General features: G+C 40.0%; 1 protein-coding gene across 2 annotated transcripts in view; it reads left to right on the plus strand.

Moving 5' to 3' along the window:
- The window catches only part of LOC102699074 (copine-5), a 129,696-nt gene that overhangs the window by 66,468 nt on the left and 36,450 nt on the right, over nucleotides 1-26,778 (plus strand). For both annotated transcript variants that reach the window (XM_015342844.2, XM_006628426.3), the window contains 4 exons: nucleotides 14,532-14,635; nucleotides 17,048-17,152; nucleotides 20,609-20,650; nucleotides 21,801-21,876. In XM_015342844.2, coding sequence (XP_015198330.1) covers nucleotides 14,532-14,635; nucleotides 17,048-17,152; nucleotides 20,609-20,650; nucleotides 21,801-21,876 — 327 coding nt within the window. The remainder of the gene's footprint in view (nucleotides 1-14,531; nucleotides 14,636-17,047; nucleotides 17,153-20,608; nucleotides 20,651-21,800; nucleotides 21,877-26,778) is intronic.

Genomic DNA, 26,778 nt, shown 5'->3' on the forward strand with positions numbered 1-26,778 from the left:
AATATGTTCTGCCATGCTCTTTAGAAAGCCTGGACGCTTGCAAATAGCTTTAGTTGGTAACAGAAGGTTGACAGAATTGAAGATATCATACCATATCAGAACTTAAATAGACAAACAATAACAACTCCCACTCTCCAGTCTTCAGCCTTTTTAATTAAAAAAGTAAGAATAAGAAGCTCTGTAGAACAGTAGCTAATACACAAGTTATTAACAGAAAAAAGTTTCACTGTACAAAAGTTTAGTTGCACAAATGTGTCTAAATTGGATTGTATGATGTTTTTGTCATGTAAATGCTATTAAAACCGAAAAGCATCCAAATTACTGCAAGCCGCGGCTTGATTGTGAAACACGTGAATTCACACAAAAAAGTGTGACATTATCAATTTGCTTTTGCTATTGCTGAAAGTAGGGATAACTTTAAACTCAAATTTAATCTCATCATATGTACAGTATATATACTTTTACACCTGTTATAACTATCCATTCATCTGTTTGCCAACCTACATGATTGTACACAATCATGTTCATCTATCTTTCTGACACAGACAGTCCTTTAGAGTCAGCAGCTACAGTATATTAACCTGCAACTCACAACTAGCAACCCCCTGAAGCTCAGCAGGTTTGAGCCTGGCCAATACCTGGATGGGAGACCTCAAGGGAAAGCCAAGGTTGGTGTTGGAAGAGGTGTTAGTGGGACCTGTAGGGGGTGCTCACCCTGCCAAAATGCATGGGTCCTAATGTTCCAGTAGTGATAGGGAGACTGTACTGCAAAAAAGGTGCTGTCCTTCAGATAAGATGTAAAACCAAGGTCCTGATTCTCAGTTCTTAAAAATCTGGGTGTTTCTCGAAGAGAAGGGGTGTTAACCCTGGTGTACTGGCCAAATTTCCTCTTGGCCTGTGCCCATCATGCCCTCCTAATAATCCCCATCTATGAATTAGCTTCACCACTCTATTCTCCTCCCCACTGATAGCTGATGTGTGGTGAGTGTACTGGTGCACTATGGCTGATGTTGCATCATGCAGGTGGGGCTACACATTGGTGGTGGTGGAGGGGAGTCCCCATTACCTATAAATCGGTTTGAGTGGCATGTCCAGAAAATTTTCTATATAAGCGTAAGGATAAATAGAACCTTTACAGGTATTTTCAGCTTAACAGATGGTCAAGACATAATGGTGATTTGACTTCTTATCCAAATAAAAAAATTCAATTTACTATTTTGGGTCAGAGGAAATGAAATTTTTTCTCATCAATACTGTGAGAAACTTTAAAAGGCACAGCTGCAAAGATGCACTCCTGGAGAGGCAGAATTCCAAGAGTAAATTGTGAAGATTCTGCAGAACATATCCAAGTCATGAAGTTGGTGACACCATACAGTAGCATAAGACAAAATTTCCAGCCTTGATGTTGCTTGGATTGCTGAGTGGTTTGTCAAGGATATCAAATGGTTCTTGCCTGCCGGGTTCTTTTGTTTTTTGGTGTTTTTTAGATTTCTTTAATGACTTATTATCTCATATAATATACAGAATAAATAAAACATTTGTGATACCACCCCTTCTTACACACACAATAAGGTTTAAGACAGGATGCACAGCAAACATAAAAATACAGAAAGCCTGGGAAAATGCTTTTCAGCTTTTCCTTTCAATTATTTTGAAAATGTCAGATAAAATCAACAGTATTGCAGCAGTGAGTGATAGGAAAGCCTGGAAATGGGAATAATTACTTTAGGAATTTATTGTGCTTTTCAAATAAGGAATGGTTCACAACCACTGGGGGCCCACTTCACCCACCACTGAAGTGCACCTCTATCTGGGTGACGCAGTGCAGGTCAGGTAGAGAAATTGTGCCACCTGTTGAGTTAAGGAAAAACATGAGCGAGGTGACCTTGTACAGTACCAGCCCAGAGTGGAATTTAACCAAGATGCCTGGGTCAAGATGCCTACTCTTAGGAACATTGCCTGGGATTTTGAGGGCTAGATCATGCACAAATCCAAAACAGACCTTTGATTTAGCATGTCATCCAAAGGACTGCTCATCTGCAGCATGTTCCCCTTAACTGGAACATTTGCAGCCTTTCCAAAAGTTTTGGAGGATGTGGATCAACGTAGAGCCATGCAAGGAGCACAATGGGAGCAGGACATCATGTATTAGGAGAACCTTGCAGTGGAGCTCTAATTATACTTTTAAATTCTTGTGCACACTGATCAATAGGAGACATAATACTTTGCTTCATTTCTGTTTGACCATCCTTTACACACAAAGGGATCCAGAACCTTTAATCTGCACATCGTAGCATATTGAGCAGGGATTCAAAGCATCAATCGCATTGTAAACTGTTTCCCAGCTGCCTTTGTCCTCTGTCTCTGAGTCTCGGGTCTAATTGCACAGACGCCTACTCTTCCTTGATGTGTGACCATTAATCTTTCTGTTCTCCCCCCACATTAAAGTGGCAGGTGTGAGCTTTTCCATGCTGAGAGAGACCTCCCTGAGCGCAGATTTCATTATCTAATTTAGTCTCAGGAGTTTTTTTTACTTTAGTTTCCTAGTTTGGTTTACCTTAGACACCGGATCCCTTCCCCCCACCCCAGCACAGACTTTCTATTTCTCCAATGTGAATAATAAAATCATCCCTAATGAGCTCTCCATTCGTTTTATAGTTGCTGAAGTGCCTTTACATACTTGTGATAAGGGTAGCATGCCTGGTGTTTAAAGTGAAGTATTAAGCTTCACAACATGGAAACTGTGTTTATTAAAAAAGTCTTATAACTGCTTTTGTATGCTGCATCTTGTCACGTGCTAATGTCTGTTAACTGGATATTATTTATCATTACATATACAATATGTTCTTACATGCTAAAAATTGTCTGATGTTTATAGATGGTGGTAATTGTACCCTCGTTCTTTGCATATTGTTTTATTTGTGGATATTACATTGGATTCCTAATGTAAAACATAAATATTTGGGAGATAAGCTCACTAAAGCTTAAGATGGGAAACTCTATCAGAAAAAAGATATGAGGTTCATTTCAGCAAAGATTTCTCTGACACATTTGAAAGCTATTGCACTTACAGAGATAATGACACATCTGGGTTTTGAACAGTTTCCAAAAAACACATTAAACTATAGATCCCTTTAAAAGGCAGCTGCCAATAGTTTCATGTGAAGAATGTAGAGAGGCTGAGACAAGGGACAGTGTGGTAGGATGCTACACAGGTGCTTGTTATAACCTTTGTTTTCTTAAAGATTTAGTTGTCAGTCTTCTTGGATTTAGAATCTGAAAATTATCTGGAACACTCCAGCTTTGTGTTCAAGTGGTATTTCCTGCCTGCTGCAGGCATTGACAATTAGATTTTGGATACAGTGAAAATTAAACTTATGTTAAAAAAAATTAAAAATAAGGAAAAATGGTGGAATCAGCTCTTCCCAATGAAACACCTACTCATCTGCATGACCATGCATGCACTCTGTTTGTATCCACTCAGTTTTGTCATGGTGTTGTGAAAAACATGTGATCGCTGTATTATCATAATACAGTATTGCTTTCAATTTTTCTTTGGTTTGTTCTCAGTAGGCACTAAGAAAAGGACACAGTCTAAAGGGCATTACACATATTGACTGTAGCTTTGCAAAAGCATTAGGTGAAAGCAGACAATTTCATGTACAAGTGGCTGAGGATTCTTTAGCTTTAATATTGCACATAAAGATTCTGAACTAGCTCGGAAAATCCGGAATCCTCAATCAGAAGGTCTTCTTAGAAGATCAAAGTGCTTCCCTTGGTTCTATTATCTTGGCTTGTCTGAAGTGCTGACTGATGGTAACGCTGAAGCTCAGTACCTCCTGTCACAGGCAATCAAGGCTTCTTTGCGGTGAGCTTTCCGTCTTCTGAGCTAATGATCATCTAGGAGAGCCCTTTCCCTCTTTTGCTGTGTCTGTGGAACTTCAAACTTGTTTATTTTTTGCAAACCAATTTTTTTTTATTTTCTCAAGCACAATAACACAGAGTTAAAAAATAAACATTCCTAACTCTCCACATGAGCCCCTTGAATGTGATCAGTTACAGTTGAGTTTCCAATCAATACAGCCTTTGACTACATCAGTATATTTTGGTAATAATGGGTACATTCTGGTACATTCGGATTCATTCAGGAACATTTGGGTACATTTGGATACTTTTGGGACATTCAGGAACATGCGGGTACATTGTTGTACATTTGGGTAAATTTGAATACGTTAGGGTACTTATGGATACCTTCAGGTACTGTACATTGGGTACATTGGCATATTTGGGTACATTCTGGCTCATTGGGTACATTCGGGTAAACTGGGTACAGTCAGGTATATTTGGGTACATTTGGATACCTATGAGTACTTATGGGTATACTCCGGTACATTCAGGAATATTAGGCACATTTGGGTCCATTCGAGTACATTGGGTACATTTGGGTCCATTGGGCATATTCAAGTACGTTTCAGTAGATTTGGGTACTTTTTTGACATTATGGCCCATTTGGATACATCTGGGTAGATCTCGATACTTTCGGGTACATTTGGGTTCATTTGTGTACATTTGTGTATATTTAGGTAAATTTGGGTGCTTATGGGAACATTCGGATACATTGGGTACATTGGGTACCTTCAGGTAAATTTGGTACATATGGGTACATACAGTTTGGGTACTTTAGGGTACATTTGGGTACTGCACATCTCGGTACATTTGGATACTTTTTTAACATTCTGGTCCATTTGGGTACATCTGTGTACTGTACATCTCAGGACGTTCGGGTACATTTGGGTACATTTTGGTACATCGGGAACATTCAGGTACATTGGACATATTCGGGTACTTTTGGGTACATTGTGTACATTTGGGTAAGTTTGAATACATTTGGGTACATTCTGGTAAATTTGGGTACGTTCCGGTATATTCCAGTACATTTGGATACATTTGGGTACCTTTGGGTTCATCTGGGTACATTTACAGTAGGTACATTCGGGTACATTGGGTTACCTTTGGGTTCTTCTGGGTACATTTGGGTAAATGGGGCATATTTGGGTACATTCGGGTACATTTGGTTACTTTTGGGTATATTGAGTATGTTTGGGTACATCTTCGTACATCTGGGAATATTTGAGTACTTTCGGGAATATTGGGTACATTTTTAAGACATTCAGGACTTTAGGGTTGTTTGGGACATTGGGGTACATTTGGGCACATTTGGGTTCATTTGGGTACATTCCAGTAAATTTGGGTACATTTGGGATATTTGCATATCTTTGGGTACATTTGTGTACTTTTAGGAACATTGGATACATCACCTTACTTTGACTTTGCTAATTTATGAAAGATGCTTTTTAAACTGTTCAATGGAATGATTTTTGGCCACTCCTCCTGTTTGCACTCATGTGATATGCTGTTTTTAGTTAATACAATAAATATTCTGTTAGACATTATAGTAACCAATCAAAGCATTCATTTATATGCTCTTTTAACATTGTGTTATTGTTATCCTGTTGTGGCCAGTTTTTGAGTTTCATGACTGTATATTCAGTTCTAACTAGAACACCAGGACCACAAGATGAACACCAGAACTAAAACGGAACAAATCCATTTGTGTTTGAAAGAGCTTTGTCTTTCTGTGCTAGTCGTACTCCTGGTAAGACAGTCCAAAAACTCAACTTGTGCTTCAGCTGGCAACATCATGTGGTTCTATTTGACATGGGAGCTACTTTTATTAGGCAGATTAATGTCTTAAAGTTGCAATGGAACTCTGGCACAGTTACTGCCAGAGTTTTACCAGATTCCCACTCTTGCCCTTTGGTTTATGTTATTCTCCCACATGTTTTCTAACCACATGTTTAAACAAGACATATCAAACATTATCATACTAGTGGCAGAAACCATCTCATTATCTTGATGATGGACGGCACAGTCGAAGCTGGAATGTCCTTCAAATTGTTTTAAAGCTATCAGGAATGATGTTGGAGGGCTAATAATGTGATACTTTATTGAGACTGACTTTCCCTGTGATGTATTCAGCATCTTTATACATCCAGAGGGTTACTTCCAGAATCGTCTGTAAATGTTGTAAGCCTTTGTGAAACTACCAGACATAAAAACATTACTGGGTTACGTTTACTTGTATTTTAAAATACATTACAGCTTGTATTTTAAATACTAGTACAGTATAGGAATATATTTTTATCACATTTTAATTCCTAAAATGACAAATCCTGTTGTTCAGCTGAAGTTACAGTATCTGCAGGTGTAGCTGTGAAGTTATCTGCCCTATTCCAACCACTCTATTGTGAAATATGTTACTCAAGAACCAGTCACTATTTCGATCTGTTTGGCTCCTTGTGATTTGCAAAGAGAAGCTTTACAAGGGAGCAGTTCGCCTCCCACAGCCTAATACATTGAATGCCATCTGCTGTGGTGTGAGACAGCGGGTCAGTAAAGGGAGGTTGTGGATGGCTTGAGCTGGACTGCTATTGCACTGGGCTAGTCCGATAGAGGCCAGAGCCCAGGCAATTGGCAGCTGTGCTTTAATGGGGACGGATTGTTTTTGTGAGGCAACTTGAGCCTGCTGCTTCAGGGGTTTCCTGATACACTTTTCCAAAGCACAGGATTATCCTCCTGCAAGTGTCCTCAAGCCAGTTAGTGCTACATTCTCTTTACACATCAAATTACTTTGTAACTCTCGATGCATAAATAAGATATTACTGGACGCAGACATTATTGTGCACACATTATCAGTCCTCATTAGTGGCTGTTTCAGTATCGATTGTTGTTAATGATACCTGTAGTTGTATTTATTTTTCTCCATGTAGCTTCTTTACTAAAGGTCTCACAGAGATTTTTAAAACATTGTCAGGTTGTTATAATAACAGAGTAAATTTGTTCTGAAGACACTGTTTTTGTCTTTTCAGATGTATTAGGAATTTCAAACACTGGATTTCTAATGGCCATGTCACAGAGATGCTCTTCTCATGTATTAATATCTAATGCTCTCTGTGCTCATTTGGAATTGTCATTATCCACATCTCATCCCCGCCATTTTCTGGAATAAATAATGTCCCTGGTGCACACTGCCACCTCCATACTGCCGTGCGGTCGAGATTTCTCTTTCGTATCTGTAACACTTTAAAGCACCGCCTGATGCATTGCAGAATAATGCGTTATTTATGTTTATCAGAAGGCATTTGTGTCAGGCTGATCCACTGAGATTACAGAATGCAGCAGTAAAAGGATATAGAGGAATTATTTGCAATGCAAGAGGATTGGAATTGCTCACAAGGCAAGAAAGAGGTGCAGGCTTCCAAGAGAGGGTTTTATCGACATGGAGTGAGATCAATAAGAGGCATCAGGCTTAGCCTAGTAGTCTGTCTACCACTTGCCCTCTGTTAGAGATAAGCAAAATTTGCAGAGATATTTTACACAGAGAAATCCTGGTTTGAGATCTCCACATTTCCGGGGTTTCCTAAAAAACAGCCCTGCCTAAATGAGAACTTCAAAAATAGCTGGGTTTTGTACCTTAGAGGGAACAGGGCCATGACATGTTGACAGCAAAATGTTCCAGCGGTGATTCCTCTATGCATGGTCTCAGATATTATTTAACTTGACAGCATGCTTTTCTTAAACACAACGACACAAATGAGTGCTGTGTGAACACAGTATGGTACGCCACCAGGAAATCAGCCCACTGTGGGGGTTGTCAGAGTGCCCAAGGCAAAGTACAAAAAGGTTTGAGAATGCTATCTGTTATGGGCAAAGTTGTTTGGAGTGCGTTGCTGGTCCTCTGAATACTGGAGCCTGTTGCTCTTAGAGGGAAGCAAGTACTGTAATTACAGTGAGAAGCAGGGGCTGTCAGCGTGCGATGATGAGGCAGCAGCCCCCTCAGTGACTTACTCAGGGCTATTAAAACTCCATTAGCATGTTCTTAACAGTTTTGAGTCACCCTGATTTAACAGCCATGCTTAAGAGATGTCAGGGAATAATCGTTACACAGGTTGCACAGTTCACCTGCCTGGCAACTGAAGAGATAATAAAACACAACAATATGGACAAGGTTCTCTCAAACTCTTGGCTTTCCTCCTCCTCCTCTACTTCCCCTTACCTCCATCCTCTTTTTCCTGTCTTCTCCTTGAGATCGAAGAGAAGTAGACAGTGTGTCATCAGCACCGTTCCACTTTACCTTATGGAATGAAACTTGCAGGAGAGAGCTGCCAAATCAGTCAGTGTTGGAGGGCCCCTCATCGTGGGAGTGCTGCTGGGCTCAGTTAACTCACTGGGCACTGGCGGGCTGACAGGGGTCTGTACCTGAGCTCAGGCAGGTCCGCTCTGAGTCATGGGGCCACTTCCTCTCTCACGCTGCTGGAATCACACTTTCCTGTGGGATTTCTCTTGTTTTGTGTCAACAGAATAGCCATGAACCAATTTCTCATCTCTGACTCCAGCCATCTCTCCAGTGGGCACAGTACCTGTACATTCAAGACGGGGCCAGTGTGAGGCCAAACTATTTAAACTCTTCAAGAGGTGCCAGCCTAATGACCCATTAATGCAGCTGTGGTCAAAATCAGGATATGTCACTCATTGTTGATGCGTGCTTCCTAGTGAATTTTGACAACAGGCTACCAGCTCTGCAACAGGCTTGGGATACTTTGCACAAGTGCAGAGAGAGATTGCAGCTAAAAAAAACATTTCTTCCACCTGAGAGAAGATTTTTCTCTCCATTTTAGGATTGTAGCTTTGTAAATAAACTATTTTGTCTTGTTGCAGCCTATCAGTGTTTCAGTTGTAATAAGAGCTGTAAACTCTGCACTTTAAACCTGTAATTTCTTTAAAAAACATTTATTTTGATTTTCAGCAGATCTGTTTTTTTTTTCTGGTTGCCTAGCACTGGTGTACCTTAATCTGATTCTGCAGCTGTTGTACTGTATGGCGGATGTTATAAAAAGACTTCATTGCAAACACTGTTGGACATTTCAGGGATCATTTCAACTGTGAAACAGAGGCATCTCTCATGAAATGTTCTTTGTGCCTTTTTAAATACTGTATGTTTTATCATTGGTTGTGAAGAATAAAGTCTAAACTTCCTGTGTCATGCATACCACTGAACTAAAACAGCTAGGACCTTCATACTGTATAGAACAGATTTAGAAAGGGTAACGGACGAGCAACAGGCGGGTTAGTGCCCTCGAAAAGCATACCCCTCCCGAAATAGAAAACATCAGAGTTTTACAGACAAGATAGGACTTCTTAAAAATTTCCAGAAATCCTTTCATGTAGTTATTTAATGTAATCTCAATAGCATTGCACAGACCAAAGTCACATTTATACTATGCAAATCTATTATGATAACAGTATTAATGTACATTACTAAAAATGTTTAAGTGAGACACATTATCCAATTTGTAACTTATTCTGCTGTGTGATTTTTTTTAACCAATTTCAACATTCTATATAGACAGATGGATATCAAGTAGAACTAGAAGTCTTATTAAAAGGATGTGAATTTTAACACTGTGAAAAGCTAATTCTAATTTAATAACTGAGCTCATTAATATTCACATCCCCATAATTCATAACATCATTACGTTTACATGAACGAAACTAACAGGTGTTCCCTGAAAGATTTATACTGTACACTGTCTATATCTATCTGTTTCACTGGCGTATTTTTCACTGTCCATTTTACAAAGTTAGGTTTCCAGTGTTTCAAGGAAAGGAGCAGTGCAGTTTAAAAAAAATGTTCAGGTAGGAGCAAACAAGCATCCCAGTACAGCTATAATTTTAAAATTGATTCCAGAAATATAGACATTGTTTAAATTACCCACCTGTGTACAAGGCTTCTGCTAGTCTATTGATCATTTGCAACTCTCTAAACTTAACCATTGACCAGTAGAAACGCTGACAGTTCAGCCTGATCCTGTTGCCTATTGATTAAAGAAATAACAAACACCAGTTACCATGAGCCATGGTTTCATGGGAGTTGTCTGTTTTTTGGGTCTGTGCAGATTAAAATGGGCCTATTGTACTAAGACATCCGGCACACTAATCAGGTGGAAATCTACCTACAAAAAAACAGACAGATGTTCCAATGACTGTGCCTCAGATTAAACCCTTTTCGCTATATGCTTCTCCCCGCCCTTTGACCCTGTAACAAGCAGATAGTGCCCTTAAGTCACGCTCACTTTGAGATGGCATGGTAAAGGGGCACGGAAAAATTTCAGTACCGCATGGGGCAGAATAGTGAAGCATGTTAGCAAAGTCATTACGTGATCAAAGTATCGTGAAAACGGATGATGGACAACAATGGAAGTTTAGACGTTCGCCATGTGAAGATTTTTTTGCAGGAAGCATAAAATTGAACCAACACAGCGATTTCTCTATTTCTGGAAAGTACCCACAGCTGGGATTCTTCCTAACAGGGTGCAGTGGAGGATCCTGAATGGCTGAGCTAGGAAAGCTCAGGCTTGGCTCTGTGATCCAGGTGCTGTGATCTTAACCCTGTGTCATGGCCAGGATTCCCAAAGCTGCATCTTTGTGAACTGAGAGCTATCGCTACAGAATCCCGGTTACCTCTAGCTAGGGGAGTGTCTCAACTTCTGCTGAAACAGCCTCTCCAGAGACTTGCCATGTGATCTGCAGGCTTGTAGAGGCATCTGTTAGAGAACCACAGCTCCTCTGCATGAAGTTTATTTCCTCTTGTTACTCATTCAGCCACCAGAGGTGGAAATAAAGCCCACAAATGAACCAATTCACTGCGGCACCCCCTTCATTGTTTGGAAAACTACTATTCGAGATACATCCTACAGAGGCAAAACTTATTGTTTACTTTACTTGTAGTTTCTCCTGCTTGAATGGTAATATTTGCTTGTGTGTCAGACTGCTCCGCGAGACAGCACGTATTTATGAGTAACACATAAAAATGGCCTTTTTTCGAAATGCACTCAGGCGCTACATAGAGAACATTACTTCAGATAACTGGTATTTTGAGGTATTAGAAATGTGGAAGAAAAAAAAAGCTAAATGAAAAGAGGACCTTCGCAAGAGGAGTCCAAATCAGATGAACATCCTATGCTTGAGCTATCAAGGCACAATTAGTGTTTAAATGATTGACCTGCTGCTTTCCTCAGTTCTAAGCACGCAGTGCCCTGGGTTCAAGCAGCAGCAGCTAAAACTCTCTCATTGTCCAATCTGCAGGAGGCCTGTTTATCCCCCTAATTTTTGCCTGATGCCAGATTACACTAGTTCAAACAAGACGGAGGCAACCAGTGGCGTATTATGCCATCGGAGTTATTAAACTGCAATATTCATGAAAATGAAGTTGTCGGGGATGTTTTTTTAAGATTAAATAAACATGGCAGGATCAATGGATTTATTTTCTCTCTCTCCAGTCTGATTCGGGCATGCAATTGGTCAGGCTAGCAGCTTTTTTATTGCCTGCTTTAAAGCTTTTGTTTTTTTCTTCTACCAGCAGATACACAAGATATTTGCCAGCAGGATATACAGTATGGAGATGAGAGGCAATATCTGTCCCTCTTGGCTAAGCCGTCCTGAGCCAGGGCTGCTAAGAACACACATCCCCTCTTTCCCGATAAGCAGACAGAATGTCAGCCTGCTGAGCAACATGCTTAACTGCAGACGACCCCAAACAACTGGCTTCAAAAGCTCTGATTGGCATATTTTTGCCTTTTTTGGCACGTGGGGAATGTGCACTTTTAAAGCAGGCTGAGGGTCAGTCCAGTCACGCTCAGCATGTGGTTCCAACATATTCCAACAAGAACCAAATTATTTTGATGTTCAAGAAGCTGGTTGTAGGAAATTCCTGCAAAGGAGTGGACTGAAAGAGTCTCATGTAGCCCTCATAAAAACACTTTGTGCAGAAGCGTGAATTGGTCCAATTAAAGGCTGATGAATGTGAGTGAAAAAGAACTTGGCATTGATAGTGTGTTGGGAATCCTGGCTCAGGTCTTAGAGTAGCAGAACTGTAAAATAGCATTTCATTGCCAATGTGTTTAAGAGTCCCATTAACAACACACTGTAGCTCTGTTCCGCTTCTGTATTCCAAGAGAGTCAAAAAGGACACAATCAAAGTGCTGGTTCATTATCAGGGGATTAGACAATGCCATTCCATTCATGTTTTTTATTTGAATACCAGTGGTTCATCAATCCCTTCAATCAAAATCTAATCATCCGTATCTTACTGTACAGTATGTGGCTGCTATAATGAAGGGATGCTGTAGTGTGAACTTCACTGTCCTGTTTGAATGACTTACAGTACCTGTCCCACCTAATTTTAGTTCTAGGTGATTGTTATGTCCCTGCATCCTTGCTTCATTGTTGAGATTGCAGTGGTACTTTAAATTGACCTTATTGACACCTTTTAGGAATTTAGAGTGTAAGAATCACCTCACCCACCACCCCCACAACATACGCGGACATACCATTCAGAAAGTCACCTTCCTTTCTAAAGAGATTCATCTCATCGAGCCCGTCTCTCGTGTCCTTTCCCATTTAGGTAATTTTAGGTGTGTTTTAGGTGTGTTGAACAACTGCATTTGTCATTAAAAGGGTTCTGTCTGTTTGAAAAGCTCTGGACTGTATTAGACTGCATTTTGAACTGTGAATATCAGTTAATAAATAATCCTGACTGTAAAGCTAAGATATAATGTGAAAATCCAATCAGACTGAATCTAAGTCCCATAGCCCTTAATAATGTAAGTAAATGCCGGTATATTCACACATACTGTATAATGGCAGTTAGCAAATGGTTAAAAAGGCTTTCAAATCAGTGTAGCCACTTCTGAGTACCAAAGCCAGAGACTTAAGTGAACTCCAGAAATTTGCTGACTGTGGACAGAGCAGTGGAGCTCAGTGTTTGGTCTTACCCCATCACCACACAACCGTTCATTGTCAATCTCTTCTCGACATGTTGAATGTACTGATGGTGTCACACCAGACTCTGACAGCTTAATGGCACAGGATCTTCATTTTTACCAGAGTAAGGAGAAGTATAGTCCTCGTACCAATCTGTCCAGCATTGCTTATTGTACATAGTGCCTATTTAGTGTGAGCACCAACTGCAAACACTTTACAAGGCATTCACACAATATAGTAAATGAAGAAATGATATAATGCAAGGGGACTTAGTAGTCCAGTGGTAAAGGTGAAAAAATTTTACCAGGAGGTTTTCTGTTTTATGCCTGGTTCTGCCACTGAGTTAGACTGAGCAATTTGCTTAACGGCTTTATGCACAGTGCTTTGACAGTAAGATAGCTATTGTATTATGTACAATTATAAAACAAATTGTAAGTACAACAGATAATAAAGCTGCATTAATCTTATCTTTTTGTATAAAATGTTTACATTATACTTTTTAAAACACATAAGATAAGTAACTTGTACAGTATATATAAAAACATCCACTTTAAGAACTTGTATGTCATTTGGGGTGCCTTGTAAGACTTCCTGGATTAGGGCTATCCAGTACCAGGACACTCCCGCATATAAGAATTTGAAATCATTCTTTGTCCTCAGAGCTCTCCCCTGACATTCGACAGCAGCAGACCAAAATGAAAACCCCTGGAGCTCTGTGAATATTAAGTGCAGTATCAACCCCTCCATGTTAGCAGCTCTGTGAATATGAAGTGTGGTATGAACCCCATACCCTGTGAATAAACAAGAAAACTGAAGAGATCTTTCTTGAAGCTCTTATTAAAGACCCTGTGTGTTGTGCTTTAGTTCTAACAACCACAGTCACACAGATTCAAGTTAAGGCTTTTAAGAGCCTCCTGCCCACAATGGGCTGTGCTAGACATTCAGTGTTTGCAAAAACAATTGCTAGACTGGGACTCAAGCAAGTGCAAGATAATTTAACCCAAGTATCAGGCAAAGGCACTTGTGGTCGTTTATTACTCTGCAGTTTCTTTGTAAAGCATTTGTTTCTTGCATTTAACGTGCTGTGCGGGTGATTGTGAGGGTAATCTAGCACCAGATCGAAGGACATTTCCTAATGCTCCTGGTCTTGAAAGCAATGAAGGAATAATAGACTGCAGCTAGCAACTACAGTACCTTATAAATGTGCTGCAATTAATATACCTGTATTTGACGCATCCCAGAAACAAGTCTAGGTCATAGGGATGCACTGGAGAATAGAGGAGATCTGTATATGTATTTGATCTGTTTATTTGCAAAAGTAATTCTTAACTTACTTTGATAAATTTTTAATGTTCCCTCACCTCATTTCTGCTAGACTCTGCTCCTTTCAACTGTGCAATTATGAAATAACATTGTGCAGAAGATGAAACAAAGATTTCTTTTTTAATATCATCATTCTCTGCACTGGGACTAAGAATTCCCAGGCCCATAACTGTACTCTTCCCTCAAGTGAGACTTATTTGAATTTTCCACTTTGTTTTTTTTATTTTAATATACTCACAGTGTGTGGCAGGGGAAATGCTGACTTTGCAACCAGAAAAAGCACTGTAATCCAAGGAGATTTTCTTAGACTTCTGTCTTGCCCACAGGATAGTGCCACTATGCAGTTCTGCGCCAACAAACTGGACAAGAAGGACTTCTTTGGCAAATCAGACCCTTTCATGGTGTTTTACAGAAGCAACGAAGATGGAACGTGAGTTTTTTCACTTGTCTTTCACAGGGAAAAGCATTGGCATCTTGGGGCTTCAGTACTTTGCTATACAGTAGTTGCAAAGATAAGAACAACCTGCTGTTTCAGAGGAGTTAGAGAAGATATTTCCTGAGGTGTGAACTGCACATTTGAAGCTTCATGGCAAGAGTGGTCCTCTTTGTCTCTCAAATATAAAATGTAAAATACATTCATGAAATACAGCTTTCATTTGTGAGCCATGTCTTCACAAGGAATTACACACATGAAATTTTAACTTTGTAGTACAGATCTGCCACCACTATTTCCAACATTGCACAATCTTGTGTTAGTGTATACATTTTACAGTAGGTTTGATTACACCTGCTGTGTTATAACATATAACAAAGTATGAAATTCTCATTCACAAGAATGCACAATTGGATAGTAATCTACTGCCCTTTTCTAGTTGAAACCGAAATTGATGTCAGAAATGTCCTAAATATGGGCCATGTTTTACTGATCGCACTTCCCACTACCACATGCTAATACTCCCAATTATATCCTCTGTTTAGTATGCGTGTTGCTCAGTGTGTATTACACCATAGCAGGAAAAAATTAGTCACTGTGGTGAAAAAATGTTTCTGGCCTGGAGGTGGTGATTTTCTTCACGTTTAACCTGAGGGTGTGAGAATAATGAGTGTCGTTAAACTCCACAGTCAGATTTGGGTGTGTCTCTCCTTGTAAGGATCCGATTGGCATATGGTGGGACAGAGGATAATAACCAAATGGGGATTTTATAGCTTTTATATCCATTTTATAGCTGTAGCAGAAATGTGTGTAGATCTGAACTGTGTATTCTGTATGGAGAGCTCAGCTTCTCTCTGGTTTACCAGAGAATACAGAATACCATAAGCCCTTAAATGATATGTTTAAAAATATTAAACAAGTATATCTATTCCTTTATGGAAGTAAGAAGAGAAACAGCATACTGTGTGCATGATACAACAATTTAATGAGCTAATTTGGGACTACTATCTGTAATAGAACACATATGGCATCTTAATTATCTGGTGGTGAATTAAATGAGTGTATATTCATGCCCCTGGAAGTCAACGACATTAGGAATATATATCTGCAGGTTCTAAACCCCTCTGGAAACACAGTAATCTAGTCTGAATTCTTTTCACAATATGAAAGAGTGATACAAGTGCAAACTGTTGTTCTACTTTAACTGACTTTTTATTGAGCATTGATTTTTTACCCCTGGATTAATAATTTGCACGAATGTCAGTACTTTTTTTCTTACAATCATATTGTTTATAGAATAAACTGATTTGATTGTTTATAGAATAAACTGTTTATACTGTAGATCTGTCCTCATGCACCAAGCCTGTAAATTAAATGAATTAAATGATTAAATGTACAAAGTCAGAGTCATTCTGTGACACAATGTGTAGTGTTTCTCACATTCACCATATCTCTCAGCTCTTGAAGAGGACTTCTTAGAAGTGCTGAGCTGCAAGAGTACAAATTATTTTGAGTATCTTCCTTAGAAAAGCTATTCAGGGAAATAAAAAAGGAAATTGATTTAACTAATATTTGTTGACGTCAGACATCTAGAAGGAAACAGACCACAAAATCAGCAAAATTAACTTTTGGAAACTAATCAAATTAACCATTGATACCCCTCAATATCTTCTATCAAATAAGTACAAACTAAAAAACAGAACCTTATTTAGAGCAAGCACAGCTTCTTATGAAATGGTCATCTTTCATCAAAAATGTAGACTTTTAAAATAAGAAGTTCAAAACATGCCCACTAAGAATGATTCCCCCTGGATAATGTGTTTGTTGTTGTAAATTTCGACACAGTAGTTTACCACTGTAATAGCTGACAATTGTGGTGTTAGCTTCCGAAATCTGAGCGACTGTCAATCAGAGCCTGGCTGTCTATGAGATGGGCTCCTTGTGTGTCAGAGCAGAGGAATGAAGCTCCCAGCAGCCTGTATCTGGCTCAGGGTGCTAGAACAGATGTTTCAACATCTGGTACACTCCTATGTCACCTACACTGACATATTTTCTTCCTTCCCCCTGTTTTTCTCATGCAGTCTGTAAAGAGAGGTAACAGAGATTCCCTTGGCAACAAGATTTCAAGTTTTTTTTTTCTCTTTTAAAAGCCAGGCACAGCTAAGAAGAGCAAAATTTGTCCATATCAAAATGGCCTGATCTGAGGCCTGGCACTTCTGTTTTTGAGAGTGAAATGAACACTGGGACTGGGATATGGATGCATCCAATTTTATTTATTACCTTTCATGAGCAGACTGCTTTGGACATGGACATGGTGACGGTATCGGCATTAGACTAAGTAACCGGCAGCCGTCTGGCCATGTGACTAAGATGGCACTCTGTCTGTTTCTCTCTGCTTGTGTCTGAAAGGTTTACAATCTGTCACAAAACGGAGGTGGTGAAAAACACACTGAATCCTGTTTGGCAGGCGTTCTCCATCCCTGTCCGAGCACTGTGCAATGGGGACTATGACAGGTAAGGTGTCACTTATCCTTCAAGGCATTATGAGACATTCCCTGAGGCCTGTGATGTTAAAATGTCTTGACACAACGACAGTGCAACAGCATCAGATCACCAAGCACAAAAGGGATGGGACACAAACACATGAGTATCTGATAGCCTTGCCTTAGGAATCATACAAAGGTCTCCAATGGTATGGTAGTACGTACCAGTGGGGGAAGCTGGATCCACACACTGCTTTTATGGATTAGCTTTTAAATGAAGCCTAGCTATAAAAGAATGCATTGTGCCCTTGCTGTTATCAGGCAGCTGTTCTCCATACCAAGCCTCTAGTAAGGCATTGATGGGAAACAGATGTTTGAAGGCAGATATACTCCCTAATCTTAACAGATCATTGTTTCCGATTCACCTGTATCTGGATTAGCAAAGTGTCTGAGTGCTGAGTGATAAGTCGTGAGGTTTGGGTGAGTGGAGAAGGGGGCGAGGGGAGAAGGAGAGAAATTCTGTCCGGAAGTCACAGGATGTGAGCTGGTGGGAGATTAGGTGGTCACCTTCTGAGAGAACCATGGCTTACAGAACACCAGATGGAAGAGATGATAGGAAAGAATAGTGAAGAAATACAGAATCCGAGTGAAAGGAGGAGACAAAAGGACCGTGCCAGTATCAGGCAAGGAAATGCTTTTACGGTATGTTAACGAAGAAACTCTTCTGCGAGCCAGCAGCTGCTCCGTGGTGGAGTTAGCCTCTCCCTCACAAATCAGAGGAAGTGAGGATCATCTCCCTGTCAGCTTCAATCACGACGACGAGGACAGGGGAAATGTCAGGGTGAATTTAATCCTTAGCGGTTTGTGCTTTAACCCTCCAGCTCTCTGGCTTTGTGAGGGTAATGCTTTGTGACAACTTCAGAGTCAAGACAACACCAGAGGACGCTCCAGACACCAGAGACCTGGTGTGTGAGAACGAGGGCCATCACAGGTTAAGCCCTGACCAGAGGGCAGGATTGTACATGTAGTGCTTGCCTGTGTCCGATTCGAATTTCTGTTGAGCAGTGTCATTATAACACTTATGACAATATTGACCTCTGCAGTGATCCATGGCTCATACCAATGCTGATGGTGTTGAGTGATATTTCCCAAAAGAATTGTCTGTGATCTGTGATCTGTATGTACTAATGGGTATAATTAGCTTCAGGAAAAGAAAGGATACTAATGAAAGGAATGCATTGGCCCACACAACCTGTCTGTTTAGCTAATTGATCCAAGTACAGTACCTCATCTGGTCATTTCCCAAAAGAAGCAAGGTATGGACTTTAACAACACTGGCAACTTGTTTTATGCTCCCACTTTCCTTTGTGTAAAGACATGCTTCCTATTCTCGTTTTTATCCAAGTCTCCTCTCCTCTTCAGACAAAAAACACAACCACCTCTGTGCCTGAGTGATATACAGCTGCAGAGCTGTGCTGCCCTGACTGATAGCTAAATAGCGGTTGCTAAATCCAGCTCTTCCTGAGAGGGTGTTTGGAAGAACTTGCCAGGCCTGCCACCTCATTTGCTCACACAATGAAAATTATAGGTCAGGGGATCACCATAGTACCAATCAAGATTGTCGACATTTCTAGTCCTGATTAGAAAGAAAATAGGACCCCCAGGAACTTTGTAACAGAACCCATTTATGTATTTAACTCTTAGTCTCCCTCCCGAGGCACAGATTCTCATCCTCACTCCTTCTCCAACTCCACACTGCTTCTCCTTCGACAGTGGCTGGGTTTGGTCTCCTTGGTTACGGAGGGCCTGGACTTGTTTGTGTCACCCCTTGTTTATCGAGTGAAGGGACACCTCGTCGTCATCTCCAGGCTGTGCTCCTCCTGCCTGTGTCCTTTTGCTTATATTCCTTCAAACCTATTCATGAATGTTTTCAAAAAGCTGTGGCAATCTAAAATAATGCTTTTGAACTGTTTTTCCCCTGACAAAGTGGGAGTAGAATGCGTCTCCAAGAACTTATTTTTCTCTTTGGGCAACTGCTCCCTCTGTTGTAAATGATTTGAAAGGAAAGTTTATCTACAGGCAAAATATCCAGTTTATTTTGTATTGTGGTGGTGATTTTATCATGGTTTTTACTTTTATGTATACTTTCCCATTTTTATGATGATACATATTTTTTATTGGTAGTTTTGATCATTTCTAGAACTTATTCATCAGCGTTGCAGCCAAGGTGTTGGTAATAATTATTTTACTCAGTTTACGTTTCTCAGTCCTTTTAAGAGTAGTCATTCCCCACAGTGCACCTGTCCTTCTATTGTGGTCCGCTTCTGACATTACAGTTTACATTAAAGTGCTTCCAAGGATTTTTTAAATTTATCTTTCCATTTCTATGTGTCCCTTGAAAAAGGTGCTGTTTTTGCAGACCATAGGCACAGACACAGGGGGTTAGGATAGAAGAACCACAAAAAAAATGTCATATTTCCATCTTAATCTTCACTCGGCTACAGAAACAGATGTTAATTAGAGGAGCTGCTGGCTGTGTTTGATCACAGGGCAGTGCAGGGAATTCAGTGCCATGCAGCGCACTCTTACTCCAAACACGTCTGCTGCTGCCAGTTCCCTGAGGCCCGGTGCCCCTGCTGTGCGTGGGGGTGAGTGTGGCACCATGCCTGCGTCTATTTTTAATCCACGGCTCGGAGAGATGAGATGAGCGACAGCAGTGCCAGGGCACATTTTTGATCTCTCCTCCTCGGTGCCAACCACAAGATCTCCATTTCCTCAGACTACATGCTGAAGTTATACCCCTCAGAGCTGACGCTGGGAATGACTCCTACACAAACAAACCTCTAAAAGTGTGGGATAGTCCAGTTTTCCATAAAAATGTCATATATAAATCCTCTGTCTCATAAAATAGGTGCTATACCGTGCAGATAAAGGTGTGTTTCTGTCAGTTCCATTTTGTGCCTGGTGTTTTACCCCCATTATATTATCACCGCATCTAACCCTGAGATTTGAGCCTTTTTTCAGTGCTTTTGTAAAAAATATGTAATTTGTAATTTTGCATACACATATTTAAAATACATCTAATTTTATAAATGCATAACATAATTTATAATTTTGTCATACTGTGTATAACTTAACTTCTCAGGAAGTAAAAAAAGTAACTTGAGAGCACTACAAATATAATTGTTTTGATTTTTAATTTACTTCTTGAATGGGAAAGCAATCTAACAGATTTTATTTTTTATTCTTATCCAGTTCCAGCTTTTTTTGAAAACACTGTTGAGTTCCTGTGATGGCAGGGATCACATTTAGCTTTAAAACTGATCAAACGCTTATTCTAGCTTTTTAACAGTACACAGATAACATTCTTTTTCATGTATATTAATGTGGATTGGTTTTAATGTCTTGTGATTTCCTGAAGTCCTACAGTATATTACATTTTGCAAAGTGATGATAACAGTATAGAGATCTCTTAACATTTTTTCAGAACAATCAAGGTGGAGGTGTACGACTGGGACAGGGATGGCAGGTGAGTCAGGGGTGTGTGCAGTATGTGTGATTGTTTTTGGGCAGGAGTTCAGATGTGGAATGGTGACAGAAATGACTAAGGAATGGGTATCTTCCATTGTAATTTTTCTAGCATAAGCATAATTATGTCTGTATTTATTTGTATGCCTTTAATACAGTTATCTGTATGGGTGGGCTTTAGGAACAGGTTACAAACTGGTGGATCTTGTTTGTAGTAACTGCATATGGGACAGCATGCAAACTCCACACAGACAGTATCCTAATCTGGACCCTGAAACATGGCTCTCCCTTCCATGCCACCTCACATGTATGGATGTTTCTTGTAAAGATTTAGTGGTATACCACAATCACAGCAGTATACATCTGCAGTACTAACCATGGAAGAGGCCCAAACTTTTAGGAAAGCTGCACAAATGCATTCTTATATTACCATGATAAAGTCTCACTAGGCATGTTCTCAAATGGCTGATCTGTTTCAAATCAACTGACAGCTCAGACACAATTTAGAATATTAACAGTCTGTCATTAATGGAGGTCATAAAGGAACACTGTGGGCATATTTAATATGCATGACATCCACTGTTCTGTAACACACATAGCCAACCTAATGGACACTATCAATTACACTCAGGTCCTCGCAGTTAGCACGTGATTTATACGCACTAATGAGAATGATAAAGAAATCGAGAATTTTCAGTCTAGCTCTTTCCAAAGGACTGAACCTAGGTTGGATTCGTTTTGTAACTACATTTACTAAGCCACAGTAAGCTTCTTTATTATTGTCTCTACTCAACATCTTAAGATTTATAGTATTAAAGCAGCGGTATAGTAAGACGTGGTTAGGTGGCTAAGGTATAGGACTCATTTTTTGGAGGGTCCTAGTTAAAACCATTATGTGTCATTCTAAACAATTTACTGAATCTTCCTGTTCTCCATTCTTCAAAGAAGACATACTCCTATTCTACATACTGTAAGGTACACTGATTCAAGGCATCATCTGAATGACTATATACAGCATAGTATAATTACATCAGGATTTCTCTCAGTACGTTCATCCTTGTTCAGTGTCACAGTGATGAGTTTTCTCATAGTAACACAATCTGATGAGGTTGAAGCTGATCTGATCTTTGTTTTGCTTGTTTCCAATACAGCCACGACTTCATTGGGGAATTCACCACCAGCTACCGAGAACTGGCCCGGGGACAGAGCCAGTTCAATGTCTACGAGGTGAGTGTCTCACTCCACATGCTGCTTGGGCAGCTTCAGCATGGGCCCTAACTCTGGGGCCTAACCAGCTGTGATCAGTTAAGCTGGAGATTTGTTCAATTAAGGAATTTAGAGTTTCTTGTGAAAAAAAAATTTGATGACCCTTCAGCCTTTGAAAAGCACGATTTAGGCTAGATCAAATTACTTGCTTATTGATCGGTAACTTACATTTACACCCAATGGTTATACAGTAATAAGACAGTGAGGAATGAAACACACAGAATGGAGAATAAAGTACAGGAAGCATGCGGTCAACACCTGCACTGATCCCATCATTAAGTAAGGAACTAATAGAAGATTATTTAAAAACTTTTAGCGGGATTAAATATTATTACATATTTTTGTATCATACCCAGGAGGACTCTCCGGTTATTATAGGCTTTCTGCTGTGAGAACTCAGCTTAGCATTTGGTTTGACTTGCTTATTAAAAACCTGCCATGTTGAATTAGGCAGAGAATTAGTCAGCTTGTTATTATTGGATCAGCACATCAAGAGGAACAGCGGACATAAGGGAGTGGGCAATGGGAAATATCCTTTTATTTTTGTTGACTGCAGGAAGCCGGGCTCGTTTCTAAGCTTTGAATATGTGTGTTTTTAGATCATCAGAGTGTGGGGAGTAGGAGGGAAGGCTGGGGGGAGTAACCTGCTTCAGCCCCACCCTAATATCTTCACAGGAGATCTGCAGAAAAAAGAGCTTGTGTCTAGGCCAGGACTGGAAAAAAAAAACAATTAACAATCAACTATGCAATTAAACCCAATGCACTTGGTGGTTTTAAGTGGGAAGTAAGAATGTAAGAAATGAAAGGAGCCTGTTCAGCCCATCTAGCCTGTTTGGAAATCAGAAGTTGATTCATCCAAAGATCTCATCCAGCTGTTTCCAATTGAAACCAGAGTACTGGCTTTAGCTACATGCCTGAGCAGGCGTCTCTACTCTCTCAACCCTTTGCATAAAGAGATGTCTCAGGGTCTTGGTGTTAATGCACCTCCACATAGTTTCCATGTGTGTCTGCTATTCATGTTACTCTATTGATTCTGAAGAAGGCTGACTCTGTCGATGCCTTTGAGGATTTGGAATACTTGCATCAGGTGCCTTTTGTTCACCTCTCTGTTCAAGACTAAAAAGGTTCCATTACTTCAGTCCATCAGTGTCAGGCATTCCCTTGAGCCCCAAAATAAAGAGCGATAGTGAGCTGTTAAAAGGTCAGTTCTGAGAGTGAAGCTTCTTAAAGCAATCAGCTCCATTTTCAGGTCTGTTAGTCTGTCAGTTTAGGACATCCCATTAAACCCAGAAACGTACTGCTTCTCTTCTCTGGACTGATTCTAGAACAGCAAAATCTTTTCTGGAAGATAGTGACCAAAATTGTACTAAATGTGTTCTTACTAGCGCATTGAACAATTTTAACATAACATCGCTGATTAAGTAGCACAGTGTTTACATCATGTGTCTAGCTGGGTTATGAATGGGCTCTGATGGATTGAACTGCCTATCACCAATCTTAGATCTTGTGTTTCCCTTTTGTTCTTTTTATTAGCTTTGTAGTTTAGCTTTGCAGGCACATCAGTGAATATTACGGAATCTGATGTTTGCACTTTATGAATCATCATAAAATAAGAACACTTCAGTGCATATTATGGGGCTGTAGACCTTCAGTAAGTTGACCCAAATATAAAGCACACCAGGTCCTCAATTAAAAAACAGGATGGAGAGTCACCAGAAAGTGATCTGGGCTCTAAGTGGTTCTCTAAGGAGACAGATCACATCTAGTGCTCATAGCTGTCCAGAGTGCTGGAAAAAGTCATTCTAAGGCAAACATTCAGTTGCTGATTTTCAAAACTCCCAAGCTCCTGTTGTAAAACAACAGGAATTGACAGCAGCTTACATAGACATTTTTGTGAAGGAGAAGGGTACAGTATAACGGGGTGGGTGAGTGTGTAGTTATTTGTATGTCACGAGACTAGGGAGGTTTTTCCAGCAACACTTTTACTTGAATGGGGTTAAAATAAACACTTCACAATGTGATATGCTGTAACAACATGCATTGTCATTCATACACTATTGTGCTAATAACATTACTGACCTGCAATTATTGTAATGGATCATAGTGAGACGTAGTTTCAGCCAAAAGCTAAGAGCAGAACTCCAGTTAGGGAGGAGTCGGGTGGAAACAATGCAAAAACTAGAGAGCTGTTAAGAATATTATGCCCAGTAACAGCTGTCCTGGTATGTTCATGTGAAATTTTTCACATGAATTTTTTTTTCATGCATGTTATTATCTTGCTATTTAAGTGTACTGTATATAAACAGTATACCTAGTAAACATACCAATTCCAGTCAAGATCATACTTAAAAACTGGCAAAAGGGAGGATAGTGTATTAAAGGGCTAGTATTAAGAGAGATAACTGTGAAAATGGTCAAGAAAAAATTGTGTTAGAAGATGGGACTATTAATTGAACCACCTGGGGTCTCTTCCTCCCCATCTGTAGTTACAATGTTTTAAATATTTAAATGTGTATTATTTTAAATATTGTGGGTGCCTCCCCCCCCAAAAAATAGAAATACACAGTATTGAGCCATTGCACCTCTGTGTTTATATTTTCAAAATGTCTGAGAATGTTTGCATAAGAGTGTGCGCACGAAAAGTAGACAATTTGCTAAGAAACACCTGCATGCATTTCATGGCTGGTCAGCTTTGCAGAATTGGAGTAGAAATGTATGTACAGTAGAGCCTGATTGATGCTCAAAGTGGAATTTGTGGTAACAACATGAAAAAGCTGTCAGCTCTCCCTGCTGCGCTGCTGCCTGCATTTTATCTCCATCTCCGTGTGTTTAGACTCATCATTTTAGCTCTTTTGTTTAAAAGCGATTTCGTTAACCGCAGCAAATCTTTCTGCTCACAGTCACGTCTGCACCCTAATGGCTTACCTTCATGTGGGAAGTTTTATTTTTCTCAGTACCAAAGAACACAGGAGGTTCTGTCCCTCCCCCCAGTTAGAAGAAAAATTGCCCCTCCCTTAAGAGAAAGCCAACCAATTTGGAACACTTTTGCACCCATTGCTTATCCTTACTCAGAAAGCGGAAAACAGGAAATCGTTCTCTCCCCCACCCCCCACACCACCACCACGCCTTCAATACTGTTATTCCTGGGACGTTTTTGCGGAGAAGCTCCAGGAGATTTATAAATCTTCATCAAGATATGTTGTTGCACATGGTACCTGGGAGATTCGTAATCGTAGAGGGAAAGATTACAGCTATCAGTTAAATCCTGCCTGCTGGGTAAATCATTTTAACCCTTGTTCTTTTTTTCTTCACCTACCTCACGCTTCAAGTGTGATAATTGTTGCTACCTGTCGCTGGCTTGGTGATGTGGACTGTCTGTGCAAAGGGGTATTTTCCTGCCCGATCCAACTGACCCAAATAGTCAGTGTTCAGGAATGCTCAGCATACTGTATGTGTAGCCAATTGACTTCTGCACATTTGTCCTGACATATCTAGGTCATTGCAAGGGCAGTGGCATAAAGGAAAACCATTAATGTTTTTCACCGTGTCCCCCGTACGCATTTTCAAGTGTACATTAATATCGCTGAGTGGGGTTTTCAAGCGTCATCGATGTACTGTTTGCAGTTTTCTTAATAATTTAATGTGGTAGAAGTGTTTCATCTTTCCTCCCCACTGTGGCTTAATTAGTGATGAGTCTCTTCACATGAATGTCAGTTTTATCTGTTTCCTTAAGTATTAGTCAGGTTGTTTGCAGCTGCAGTTGTTTGGGAAGGCTAAATTGGATTCAGGGGAGCGACTGACCAGTCAGGGCAGGAAAGCAACAGAGGTGACATTTTTGTGGTTGAGGGGTTTCTGAGGGTAAGGCAAGGTTATCTGTTACTAGGGAGATTTGGCCTATATGACCCTTGTGCTCAGACTTGGGTGGGGGAGTCAAGTGTAAGGGAACTTACACTTATGTGTAAGTTATGTGTACTGTACGTGTACAGTAGGTTGGATGTTAGGACTCTGGACTCATAAGCAGAATGTGGGGGACTGATATTGTATCCCTTATCAATGAGCTTCAACTGAATTTTTCCTGTTAAATGTCCACATGTATAAATGAGTGCAAATTTATATTGCTTTGGATAAAAGTAGCAGAGTAATAAATGATTCTCAATTTGTCTCATGATACAATACACTTCATTGATCCCCAAGGGATTAATGATTTGCATGATTTACACAGTTCATCAACATAAAAGATCATAAGAACTCTATGCAGACTTGCCAGTTACTCCAAAAACAGTCATAAAGCATGGTACGTTGACACAATTAATCAAACTATGCAGTTTACTACTCTTAAAACAAGAACAGTAGAAATAGTAAAAGTCCAAAATCTTAAAATCCAGATCCACTTTTGTACTTAGTCCTCCACAGGCTCCAGCTGTGTCCCTATAATGGCATTAATAAGAATAATAATAATAAGAAGAATATTTGTTCCTTTGTGATTGTGATTAAGATGTATGTTCAAAATTGGGATTCCATGTGTCTCTCAAACCTTGTTCACACTAACCACTGTGCACGGCTGGCTCATCTGCTGCATGAAGAGTGTCTGACCACACACTGCCTAGCTGTCAGCTTCTTAAAACTTGCTTTAAAAACTGTTACAAAGCTGCATCTGTTCTGTCTTTCCCAGCCACATGTTTTTGGGCTTGAACAGAATGTTCCTGTCAAGAGTTTTCGGATCTCTAGCTACGATGATCTAAGTATAAATACTATAAGTTCCATGTATGCCTGACGAAGCTCAGATTGTAAGCTTGGCGTTGTGTGCAAGCCTGCAGTTTTTCTTAGAACGTCAGGCTTTGCTTTCTGTGTATTTTAACACAT

The sequence above is a fragment of the Lepisosteus oculatus genome, chromosome 5 (assembly GCF_040954835.1).
Source record: "Lepisosteus oculatus isolate fLepOcu1 chromosome 5, fLepOcu1.hap2, whole genome shotgun sequence".
NCBI lineage: Eukaryota > Metazoa > Chordata > Actinopteri > Semionotiformes > Lepisosteidae > Lepisosteus > Lepisosteus oculatus.